This window comes from Metopolophium dirhodum, chromosome 1 (assembly GCF_019925205.1).
Source record: "Metopolophium dirhodum isolate CAU chromosome 1, ASM1992520v1, whole genome shotgun sequence".
Classification (NCBI taxonomy): domain Eukaryota; kingdom Metazoa; phylum Arthropoda; class Insecta; order Hemiptera; family Aphididae; genus Metopolophium; species Metopolophium dirhodum.
Genome location: NC_083560.1, coordinates 83,733,036 through 83,746,518, shown reverse-complemented (window position 1 = coordinate 83,746,518; position 13,483 = coordinate 83,733,036). Strand labels below are relative to the sequence as shown.

Sequence of the window (13,483 nt, the reverse complement as noted above, 5' to 3'; positions counted from 1 at the left end):
TTAAGTGTTCTATACAAAAAATAATTAATAAAAAAAAAAAACCGATTTACTTCGTCGGTGTTACTTTCAATCTCTAAAATGTTTTGTGTGGTCTTTATCAAATTATCAAGTTTTTGCTGTACTCCATTTTCGGGCGTAACATGTAGTGAGCACGCAGTATTGATTTCTAGTAGTTCTGCTTCATGCGTACCCTCTAAATCATTTGTCTATAAAAGTTATTTAATTAATTAATTAAACTAAAATTAGTTAAATAAAAAATACAATTCCTACAATCTTAATTTTACTCACTTCAATATTGAGTACTTCCACGTCTTCATCGTTCCGATATTCCGGAATGGTATGAGTAGATATTGTAGTAGGTGTAGTAGATGGATCAAAAAGCATGTCCAACATATCCTCTTCCAGCGTTCCTGTCATTATATTGTCCAATAATTCTCGAGGTACTTTTGTTGCCAGTCCCATTCGTGGTTTTTGACCAAAAACCGCTTCATACGGAGTCATCTTTATGGCTGCGTGGTATGTGGTATGTGGTAACGCCCCATTGTACAAAGGCGAGGCCGTAACTCCACGCGGCAGTTTTGTTGTCTCGCATCCACGCCATCAGTGAATCCTTCAGCGTACAATTACCTCTTTCTACAGATCCTTGGCTTTGTGGATAACGTGGCCGACCGTTTACTAGTATTAAATCGGGCCATAATGACGCTAATTCTGTTATAATACCGGCAGTAAATTCGCGACCATTATCGGACTGCAGAACATGAGGGGCACCAAACGTCAAAAATATGTGTAGCAGTTCTTTCGCCACTTCAGAGGCCGGAAAAATAAAAACTTTGTCAAGTGTTCTTTGTAATGAAGAATAAATTTAAAATCTCCATCGGGTAAACTTTGAAAGTCGACAAGGTCCACTTGCCCACGTTCATTTAAAGAAGAAGATAAAATAGGCCGCACAACAACGCCTGGCGTACTTTTTTTTTTATTTTTCCACACACCTTTCACAATTAACGATATAAGTTTTTACATCAGCCATAGTAATATTAGAGTAATGCTCCATTATTTTTTTGTGCGTTTTTGTCTCACCTTTATGTCCACTGACCACATGCATGTCACGGATAATACTATGGAAACTGTCGACTATTGCCATAATACGTTGATCGCGTTTCCGTCGCACTCGTCGGACGCCAGCTACCTCGATTAATTCAAATTTCTCACGGACGTGATAATACCGCTTATCTTTATTTACAGAAGCGTCATCAGTTAAAATTTTTACAGCTTCTGCATCTCGTTCTGCTGTCCATGGGGACCTAACCATCATAGCGTCTATCATCATAGGTATAATAAAGATAATGATGTGGTAAAGCCAATGGGTTCAAATATTGGTTATTTATATATCTATCACTATTCGTAATAATTTATGTTCGTAATAATGTGATACCGAATTCATGAAATCGGTAGAAAAAAATATGCCTATTTCATGAAATCGGCAATTTCACAAATTCGGCGTAACATATACACACCCACATATATACACATATAACACACAGATAATACACATAATTACACTACACGCATTACGTAGTTCGACAGTATTTGCCTGACGATCCCGACCACTGCTGCTCGAACTATTACACAATTACACACCCAGCTAGTGCTCGCATATTCAAGACCTAGGTGTTAGTGCTCACCACTAATTATTAGGTGTCCGGGGTGCGCGTATTATCGTCATATGCTCCCGGCCCGTACAATCATTATTATTCATTCAAGATTGTGAAAATGTATTTATTTCCATTTTAAAACTGTTTACAATTAATATATTTATTATTTATATATATTTATTATTAATTTTGAAAATAAAATGTATTTATTTTTATTATATAATATGAATGATTATAATGATAATATTTATTAGGAACATATTCTATTCCTTGAATAGTGGGTGAATAAGTATGAAACATTTTAATTGTTTCTTCCTTCAAAGTTCAAGTATCGTAATCATTATTCGCTTGGCCCATCCTAGCCCAAATGTCTGCGCACGCCTATGGGTATACTTAAAGTAAGTATAAAATTAGAATCGTGTTCATTCGACTTCAAAATTTAGGGTCAATTACATGTATGGACTTACTTATATAACTTACTCACTTACATAATATTGCTCGTACTCATCACCGAATCTAAGGAGGAATATTCGGGGAAAATTATTTTTCAATCCACTTTTTATTTTGTACAAAATATTACGAATATTATGTTGGATCAAGTGTAATTTATTGTATGATGATGGTATGTACACAATAATATAATATAGCTTTTTACTTTGCCTTCGATTTCTTGTTCTGAAGAAGGCTGAGGGGACGCAAGCGCTCGCTCCACATCGTCCGCGCAGTAACATATTCGATGGTCTTCCGGCTTCTGCGAATACTCCTGGCTGACTTCCGGCCACCGCGAGTGCCACGGATAGCTTTCCCACTGACGTGACTGCCATGTGTAACTTTTCCATCACGACGACCGGTGATTGCTAGCTTCTTAGCCCTTCGACCGCCATGGGCCGTCTTCTGGCCACCGCGACTACTACCGGCCGGCTCGGCGGAGATCTCATCGTCGGCGATTTGAACATAGAATCCGTCGTCGTCACTTCTACTCCGGCTACGAAGACTTCGGCTGCGACGACTCCGACTCCGACCACGGCGGCTGCGTCGGCCACGGCTTCGAGTGCGACCGGCGCGCCTATCCATGTTCTCTTCTTCGATGTCATTAGCCGCCGTGGTTGGATTATCATCCGCTCCCGAACCCAGCCGAATCGCGGTAACTGTGGTGGCAGCCGTACTCACCGCTGGTGGCACTGTACACTCCGCGATCAGCTCCTGCTGCAGTTCTGTTTCCATTTCGACAGGTTCGTTGTTCACGGTTACAGGATTCAAAGTTGCAGGTTCTTCGAACTCCATCATTAATGGGATCGTCGAAAATGCAGTTGTCACATCTTCCCCTACCACGATAACATCATTGGTGCTTTCACCATCCATGTCGAGGAAAAAAACGGTAGAAACGATAACTGTTATAAAAAAAATCGTTGATGCGCACGTAACGAGTAAAGTTGAAGTTTGTTTGTCACAATAGTAGTATCATATCATATCTGGCTAGGTCACCAAGGCGATTACGGCGGACGTTTTGTTTGTTTTGATTTAGGCCAAGAGAAAATATATTACGTGAGAGAAGTATATACCAAAGGGTGAAAATATTTTTTTAAATAATCTCAATTATACTTATTATAATTGAAACGAGAAGTTTCTTATGGCACGATGCGGGCTGGCCGGGAAAAAACGTTCCTGACGAAATACTATAATTTATAATATATTTAACAGTTTTTTAGCCAAAACATCCAATTTGTTAGCCAAAACATCCAATTTGTATTCCTGTTTGCGCCGGCGATCCTGACTTTCGATTGTCGCCAGACACACGGTCCTCGCGGATTTAGTGGAGTAGGGCAATTAGTTTGAAATAACAACAAATAGGTATAACGAATAAACTCAACAGCCTTTATTGAGATTATACGTTAACAGGGGGGGGGGGGGGGATCACCGAATGGCCTGCGTAGCTGCTGCCAGATGTGGGATTGAGGTGACGGCTTGATATGGCGACGGCTTAACTGCTGGCTATCTCGGGTGGTCGTAGTATGGACACGGACGGGTGTACGAAGCAGTTGAGCAGTTCAACGAGGCAGTTGAGTGGTTAAACGCAGAAGTCGAACAGTTGAGCAGACCAGAGCAATGATCAGGTATTAACAACGGGACAACATCGGGTATTAACAGTCTTTTTTTTGCAAAGAAATAAAATAATTTAATTACACTAGCAATTGCTAGAGCGTTAGCTAAATTAATATCACAATATTTAACAATAGGAACAAGAAATAATTAATATCACATACAAATATAATATTCAGTCTTTAGTTACATTTTTTTTTTAAAGAGTATACAAATACTGACAGCTTAATACCTGCAAATACAATAAGAAGAAACACAATAAAAATTATCATACCTCACACCAGTTTCCGAGGCAAAGCAGCCGACGTAACTTCTAGTAGCAGGCGTGATGATGGCTGCTAAGATAATTAATTATTTACATAATGAGTGTAGCAATAACATACAAATATAAAGTGCAAATGGATACAGGATACAGGAACTAGGGGTATCTCAATATCTATGGATCTGTGGGTAGAGGTACTAGTTTCACCACTGGTCTAGTAAACACCCCCTGTTTGGTTATGACCTTAGCCATCCGTACCACCTTATCGGTTCCTGGATGCACCTCGATGATTCTACCTAGTGGCCACGATAGCGGAGGCGCATCATTTACCTTAATGATAACTATAGTACCAACTTCGAGATTGGTCTCAGCCTTCGTCCACCTAACACGAGCTTGGAGTTTCTTCAAATATTCCTGAGACCGACGTCGCCAAAATAACTGGAAAGACTACTGGAGGAGCTTCCAGCGGTTTTGCAGTCCCATTTGCGCGCTGGTAATAGCAGGTTCTGGAATGGACATTAGGGGACGACCAACTAAGAAATCACCAGGCGTTAAGCACTCCAAATCATTTGAGTTAGATGATGCTGGTACTAGAGGACGCGAATTCAAGGCAGTTTCTACCCTGCACAAAACAGTTGTGAACTCTTCCAACGTCCAAATTTGGGAATTCACAGCCCGAAGAAGCAAAGACTTAGCCGACTTTACGGCGGCTTCCCAAATTCCTCTAAAAAGGGGAGCACCCGGAGGGTTAAAATGCCATTCGCACGCAATATGACCCGATAACTGATCGCAACTATACGGATGATGGACCAATCGTCGTAGCTGCCTCACCGCACCGACAAAGTTGGTGCACAATCCGAATAGATCGAAGACGGTAGACCACGACGAGCCACAAATCTATCTAACGTTAGCAGGAAGGCCTCAGTCGATAGGGCAGACACTGGTTCTTAAGTGCAACGCTTTGGTGGTCATACAAACAACAAATATAGCAATGTAGACCTTCACGATACGAGCCTTTCGCAGGCTGAGCTCCTTCATTTGCAAAATGTGTAACGTCTCACACGGCGGCTTGCCCAGATTCGGCGTGGAGCGTACGTTGACGAGAAACTTCAGTGGTAATAAGGTCGCCAACCCACAGCCGAGATTCGGAAATCGGAGCGTGTGGGATTTGTAAAATAGAATGAAATTGGGAAAAACAATAATAAAGGTATTTGATGGGGATCTACAGGTATATTTATTTTAATATTTATGGTAAAAAACAAAAACAATAATTAAATTATGGCCAAGAAAAGCAATATCGGCATAAAAACTTTGCCGCAAATAAAAAGGTCACCTTAAAAAAAAAAACACATACATAATAATCATAACAACTGTATTTTCGCAGGGTACTTGCACGGTACCTATGTGGTTACCGGCGTACATAAATAATAATACCAATAATAATAATAATACACGTAGTACACTACCGTAGGTACTATACACGTAACAAAACACAAAATACCGGCCAAGGTGTAGTATAAATCATCAAAAAAAATCATTATAATAATAATGTTACCGAATTCTGGGCGTGTGTGTGTGTCCGAGCATCATCACCAGGACGTCCTCGGTAAAGCGGTGTCTCTACTCGCTCGTCATGTTGTCCGGCAGAGAGGCAAAATTAAAGTAAAAGCATAGATACGAGCGTCGGACGCGTCGCACATCACACGGGAAAAAAAACAATATTAGGTAATCATTTGGTAATGAGTTGTAATTGGCCGGTATGTGTATTACATTGGAATAGTACAGATAATGACATAGTGCCGGCCGGTCAACTCGACCACGGGTACTAGGCAGCGGTGATAGTGTGTGTGTGGTTTATAATGATATGCACATTTTGTGTTGGGTGTGGGCAGAGATGCCCGCAGGACGGAGCGCGCTATCGCATAATATTTTACCTCGATAATGATGGTTCATTTTCGGCCGTTACAAAGGCTTGCATAGTCTATACTAACCGACGAAAACGGGTGAGCTTCTCGAACCCTAAACCCTGGCAGAGCAGCTATGATAGGCTGTGGATTATCAGCTATCAGGCGAATTCTAATGATCCAAAATCGCTGTTGAACCAGAGCGATGAGCAACCGTGGTCGAGGGTGACATGCATAGAGATGCCAATGACGAGTAATCAGAACAGCTAAATACGACTCTTTCGGAACCAACATGGGATGCTTTCGTCTTTCTGACCAATTCGAATTCTGCATATGACCACTAACGCGGACTATGCCGTCTAGATCCAAGAACGGGCAAAGACGGGCTAGCGTCTTGGACTGAACCGGGCTCCCCCGACGCAGACCGCCACTAATTGGTTTAGATAGCACTCCTGAGCACACTTAACGATCTTGTGCACGGCCTCATCCAATTCCGCCTGTTTCAAAAAACCTAACTTGACCCTTTTCCCTTGACACAACACGATGAACTGACGTACCTGAGCTACCATGCGAATCATCTGGTGAAAGGAGGAAAACTGAGTAAACCATTCGCCTGGAGGATCTTCTCGAGTCAATAAACACAATGGTTTAACTTCCGGCAACTCTTCCAATTCTAAATGCGGGATATTCTTAGACCAGGCTGCGACTGAGGATTGTAAAAAGGTCGGACCTCGCCAATAGAGCTTGCATCGCCTAAGCTCGTTAGGAAGGATACCTCGAGACGCGCAGTCGACCGGATTAGGTTAGATGTTCGCAACCGGGTACTGCAGTGGCAACCGGGTACTGCAGACTGAATCTGATGTATCCTGTTTGACACGAATGTCTTAAACGATGTATGCAGGATGTTCAACCACGATAAAACGATGGACGAATCAGACCATGCAAAAACGTCCAAATTCCCAACTGGAACTCTAGAATTCGCTTAAGCCTGGCTAACCATGATGCAAGGAGCAATGCACTACTCAACTCCGTCACGTTATCGTCATGGTCTTCATTGGGGCCAACTTAGTTTCGGCACACAGGAGGTATGTGGCCATAGATCCGGACGGATCAGTCACAAGGAGATACACTACAGCCGCATATCCCTTCTCGAAGGCGTCACAGTATTCAGGGTATACTCCTTTACAGCTGCTTGAGGCGATTCCCGCCACAGGATTTACTGATATCCTCGGTATTGTGGCAGTATCCTAATCTGGCGATACATCTTACAAATGTTTGTTGTGTATGCCACCTTATGCACCCTGAACCCAACCAGAACATAAACTATGTCTTGTTGCAGCTTAGGGCCAACTAGCAAGCACTGGTTGAGGGATAACCCTGTTGTGGCTACACCTGGCCCGTACTTGAGTTGGTAATTGCCGAGCTGGCATGTCGTTTGTAAACGACGACAGCACCCAAGGCCTGACACTGATTGACGGCGTAGGGCAATCCCGCGGCTGGATCATTAGCTGAACTACGCCATGTACATCCGGTACCTTTTAACCAGACAGTCCTGTGACTGGCACTGTCCAACGCGAGGGTTTCAGTCCCAAACGAACACAGCATTTTGATGTTATCGCACTTATCTGCGAAGCCGAATCGATCAGCGCGCGTATACTGCGGAGACTCCCCGCCGTGTCTTGTACTTGGACCAGAGCTGTCCCTAGTAGCACCGTTGGGGATTGTTGTCCACCTAGCATGGCAGCTGACCGTCTTCGAATTCGAGTCGCGATGTAGTAATGCGTGATGACGACGCTTGCATATAGTACATGAAGGAGAACACTTAAACGACATATGACCTTCACCGAAGCAAACCATGCACAAATGAGCTTATATCGATCATCGATAGACAAGGTTTTGAATATCGAACAGTCGGCTAACTGGTGAGCACCTGAACACAAGATGCACTTCGTGGATTCCGACATTGCTTGGGTCGGTTTAGCAGCTGCTGAATGATTAACGGCTTCTAAGGTTGTCTTCGCATCTCGCCGGAAGGCAGGTTTCTTGACGCTGGCCGGCTTGGACGAGCTTCCATACGGCTGAACACCAGCATTTTCGATAACCTGGATCCTTGTTTTGACGAAATTGATTACACTCTGGATCGAATCTTCGGTGTTCTCTGACTCGAACTGACGCCTAGAGAATGTAGGTAAGCACCGAGCAGCCAACGAGAATAACAAGAACGACGATAAATCTGGAATCTGAAGCGACTCCAAGATTGCAATATTTTCATCAAAAACCGATAGGAACCTCTGCAGAGCAGCATGATTCTCTGAACTTGCGACAGGAGCGGTTATTAATTTGTCGATTATTGACGACGCCAACCTACGAAGTTTGTCATAGCACTCGATCAGCGCATCCCAGGCAAGAGTGAGAGACTCATTCGATATCGAAAAACCTTTGATCACTTCTTGAAGATCAGGGTAAAGGCACCCTACCAGATAATACAATTTGGTAACATTAAGAATTTTATCATTATTGGCAACCAAATTGCTGAACAAATTCCTAAACGCTGGCCAGTTATGACATTCACCATCGAAATATGGGAGTGGTATCTTAGGTAGTCTCATGGGTGCCAAAAACAAAGGTCCATACGGCACTGGACAATCTTTTGATGACCCAACAGAACAACTCGAATTGTCACCGGTAGTCTCATACGCCACTCGCTGAACGGTACCAATGCTCACCCCTGGTGATGGTTGAGATTCATTCCACAAGGCCTTAGCTTCCACTACTAACGTCCGGACCTCAACCTCCAAGCCTACCGGAAACTCGGTCAGTAAATCCAAATCAGATAAAATTGACAACAAACCATTATTAAGTATTTTCTTTTTTGTAGCAACTTTGTGAAATGTATCTTATGAAAAGTATTCATGTCATGTTTAATACTCATCATATTGATGTTTTATGTAATATTACCATTGATTATAAATACTATAGATTGCTCACTGGCCGTGTTTTCGGCGGCGTGGTAATAATCGGGTGCCGCTACAAGGCGCTGCGGACGCTTGGCTAGTTAGATCGGATAACGTTGTAATCGCTAGTAGTAGTCACAAGTCACATACACATACAGTGGCGAGATTCGCGCGGCGTTCTCGCAGAAGAGGCGCATTATTATTTCACGAACAGTCTAGTTGAGCGGGTCCATACAATATTGACATTGACAATTGCGTAAATTGTCACCCGTGTATTTCTAATGCACGTACCATTACGCCGCGCGCTCGATCTTCGCTGGACTTACTTTTTAATGAAAGCTCCTGATTACTTAAATATGTGTATCAATACATAAATTACAACAAATTTAACCAGATGGCTTGATATACATTTGTAACCTAATTAGTAATTACTTTTTTAAAATACACATAAAATAATAATTCGTAATGAGTAAATACATTTTTTAGTAACCATGTTGCGTCTTTTACGTTTTAACCCGAAGCACTTTGGTACGATAGTTGATTATTCTCCTATATACGTATCTATTAGTAATGATTTAAATAGGTAGTTGATATTAATATAAACAGCATAATATACCTAACCTAATTTCAAATTAATAAATCTTTGGAAAATTTCATTGAGCACCTATTGAAAACTATGATTTAAGTAACAGTGGGTTGTTTCAAGTTTCGATGAATAATATTTTTTGAATAACAAATACCTATTTAAATTAAATAACAAACGGTGTTTTGTAATTTATTTTTCGACAGATTATTTTGTACGGTAGTTGTTTGTATTATTTTTGAATGAAAATATATGTACACACGTTGTAAAATATGTAAGTTTATGGGCTTATGGCTGATTTTCTGTTAATCGTCTATTTGGTTAACCCTCATAGTCCTGGTCCCGACAGTGACGATTAATCGAGTTTCTACTGTATACTTATAAACAGATAATGTGATGGTGACAAAATATTTTATTTGGTAAAATAGCAATTACTGTTCAATAATTGTTGACATTTTTGTTTATAGTTTCAATGAAATATATCATAAATATAAAAAAATTCTATAACTTAACCTACACAATAAAAAAATAATTGGTTTGTGAAAAAGCCTACTACAATAAATTACAATAATTTGTTACAATCGATCTTTTATTCGTAAACTAACATTAAAAAGTTCTGATAAATTATTTCTGAAAGCTGGATGTCAAATTCGTTTTTTTTTAGTATTAGACATTCGTACTACAGTAGGCAAAATTCATTTTTGTCAAAAAAATTGCATTTGAAAGTGTCATTGTAATAATATAATAATATACTTCAAAAGTTTCAAGTACTCAAGAACAATATTTTTAAGTTACAACAAATTAACTAAAATCTTTTATTTTGGTTAAAATATCTAATTTTATCCACAAATGAACATAAAATTGCTATTAAAATACACTGTGTTTATATTTTTTTTTAGGTTTTTTGGTTACAGAAAAAACAAATTTTTATTTTATCAACATTTAAATTTTAAATGCTTATAAAAAAAATTTGGACTATGAATTTTAATATTTTTAAAAAGATATATTGTAACAACTTGTGAGGAGCCTTGTATTAAATTTTCAAGCTTATTGATCTAACAAATAAAATTTAATTGATATTTATAGAAAAAAAATAAAAAATTTGAAATTGAAAAATTTCCGCAAACACCTCAAAACACGCGTCAAAATATTTTGAAAATTTTATCAAGTAACGAAAATAAACATTTGGTGGAAATTTCAAGAATTTACGGTTATTCGTTTTTTAACTACAACGAAATAAGAATAACGTTCCATGAAAATTCGAGTCAATATCTAATGTTGTAAAAATGTAAGCTTCAAACACTCATAACAATTTAATTCAACTTTCCGGTATGCATTTTATTTTAGATTCTGAGTGAAACGATGAATGTATTGATTTTACAATGATGTGTGTTTTTTTATTTTTGTGTCTGTCATCACCTTTTATCACAGTAAAAATGCTTAGATTTTCTTCAACAGTATCCTTTTCTGATAGGAAAGTGAATCTAGTTGGTACTTTGGCGGGTCAAAAGTAAAAATTTCCCAGTAATTTTCAAAATCGCCGTGAAAAACAAAAAAAATGAAGGAAAAGCGGGAATTTTTACTCAAAATCTGTTTTTGAAAAAATTGATTTTGGTGAACGTATACACATAAAATTTTCAATGGTAGTTTATATTTGCATTTTCTATACACGATAAAATTTTCGAAATATTTTGATTTCTTTTGAACTGTTTAGGAATATTTTCTGTTTCTAATTTTATTAGTCTTTTTTTCTATATGAATGTCAATAAAACTTTATTTGTTGGGTAGAAATGCTTGAAATTTAATACAAGGCTCCTACTATATTTTTACAATGATATTTGAAAAATATTAAAAATATTTAGTCACAGTATTTATTTATAATCATTTAAAGTTCAAATATTGACAAAATACTGAAAAATCACGAAAATTATCAAATTATTTTGAGTTGAGAATTTCTAAAAATTTTTCTTTTTAAATCTAAGATTTGAAAATGTAATACAAGATTATCCATAAGTTTATCTACCTTTATCAAAAAAAAATATTTACTAAAAAGTCAAATTAAATTTTTATGATCGTTTGAAATTCATATTTGTACAACATTTGATATTCACTCTATTTCTCGTGTAACGATTTTCTTATTTTGTTGTAATTAAAAAACGAATGACTGTAAAATACTTTAAAATTTCACTGAATATTTATATTAGCATTTTCTATACACGATATATCGTTCTAATAGCAGTTGATAAATATTAAAAATACAAAGAAACAATTTTTTTTTATAAGCATTTAAAGTTCAAAGAATTTTTATTTATCGATTTTTGATATTTTGTTGTAATTTAGAAACGAATAACTCAAAGTGTTCACAGGTAAAATTTTCAATTTATTTTGACACATTTTGAGCTATTTATAGCCATGAGAATTTTTTTAAATATAATTTATTTATCAGTTAAAAATTCATGAGCACGGAGAAAAACAAAAAAAATGAAGGAAAACCCGGAGTTTTTACGCAAAATCGGTTTAACAAAATCGATTTTGGTTTTTGGTGTAACTCTAAAACAAATAACCTTTATAGATTCATGCAATTTTCACTGGTTGTTTATACTAACGTTTTCTATACACAATAAATTTTCAAAAAATATTGATTTGTTTTAACTGTTTCCGGACATTTTCAGTTTCCAAAATTGTAGAGAAGATTTTTTTCTAACAATCGTAAGATGCACGTTATGTATTATTTTAATTAATTAGTTAAATAATTAATTGATCAAAAGTAAGAAGATAACTTGTTAATTTACCATGCGATATATTAGACTATTGGAATACGATATAAAAAATCGAATTCCTTACGAATGTTAAAAAAGTTCTCCTCTACAATATTTATAAAAGGTATTTTTACTGTAAACCGATTCAATAAATCGTATTACTTGAAGAACAAAAGTATAGTTTTTATTTGTATAAAATTCGGATACGAAGTGGCCGCACTATTGAACAAAATATGGCATAAAAACACGGTTTCGTAATTCCAGTAATACGGCTTATTTAAGTGGATTATAGCAAAACTACCTATAATAAAAATTGTAGAGAAGAATTTTTTTAACAATCGTAAGAAGCCCGATTTTCGATATTTTTATTAATTAGTTGAATAACTAATCGATAAAAAGTTAAAAACCTTGTTAATTTACCATGTGATATTGGACGATAGAAATACGATATCAAAAATCGGATTTTTACGATTGTTAAAAAAGTTCTCCTCTACAATTTTCATAATAGGTAGTTTTATTGTAAACCGCTTCAATAAGCCGTATTACTTGAAGAACAAAAGTATAGTTTTTATTAGTAGGTATGAAATTCGGATACGAATACAAAATATAAAACCGAACAAAATTAAATAATATTTGTCATGAAATATAATATAATAATCATTTTCTTATCTGGGTTATTTAAAAACCATCAGATAGATCTAATAATGAAATAATAAATAGTCCAAGAAAAATCGCTGCAAAGAATAATATTTTACAAAAAAAGTTACAAAACATGAAAAAACTAATCAAGCATAATAGCGCGTATTATTACTTCACTAAAAAAAACCAATGAAAAAGATAAACTCAAACAAATTAATGTGCACCGTTTTTTTGAAGGGACCAAGTTTCCGTCAATTAATTCTAAGGCTCTAATAACAATGCAATTGTTACATAAAAGACGCAAACCGTGGTCTAAAACTGAAAAAAATATGGGTCTATCATTATATTACAAGTAATTGTATGAAATATAAATATTATATACAAGTAGTATACCTAATAATAATTATATATAATTATAATAAATAATAAATGGCAAGTTTACTTTATGTTTCGAATTTAAATCTGACGAAGTGTGACTACACTCTACAAGTAGTTAGCTAAGTCATAGATTATTCTATGGTTCAGTGTCGTCGTGAAAAGCTATTTTATGAGGCAGTTGCTTCATAGGAAAAAATAGTTCACGCCGCCACTGCAGCATGGTTAAATAACACGAATTTATAAAGGTACCTA

The 13,483-nt window shown here is 37.1% G+C and overlaps 1 protein-coding gene and 1 pseudogene across 1 annotated transcript; both read right to left on the bottom strand.

Moving 5' to 3' along the window:
- LOC132934053 (uncharacterized) lies at window positions 1-501 on the bottom strand. Its single transcript, XM_061000333.1, has 3 exons — window positions 289-501; window positions 51-206; window positions 1-9 (listed from the first exon to the last, which is right to left on the bottom strand). Exons 1-3 carry the CDS (start codon window positions 499-501, stop codon window positions 1-3), a joined length of 378 nt encoding a protein of 125 aa, XP_060856316.1.
- Window positions 502-2,247: 1,746 nt separating this feature from the next.
- On the bottom strand, window positions 2,248-3,158 carry LOC132942612 (uncharacterized; annotated as a pseudogene).
- Window positions 3,159-13,483: the final 10,325 nt, after the last annotated feature.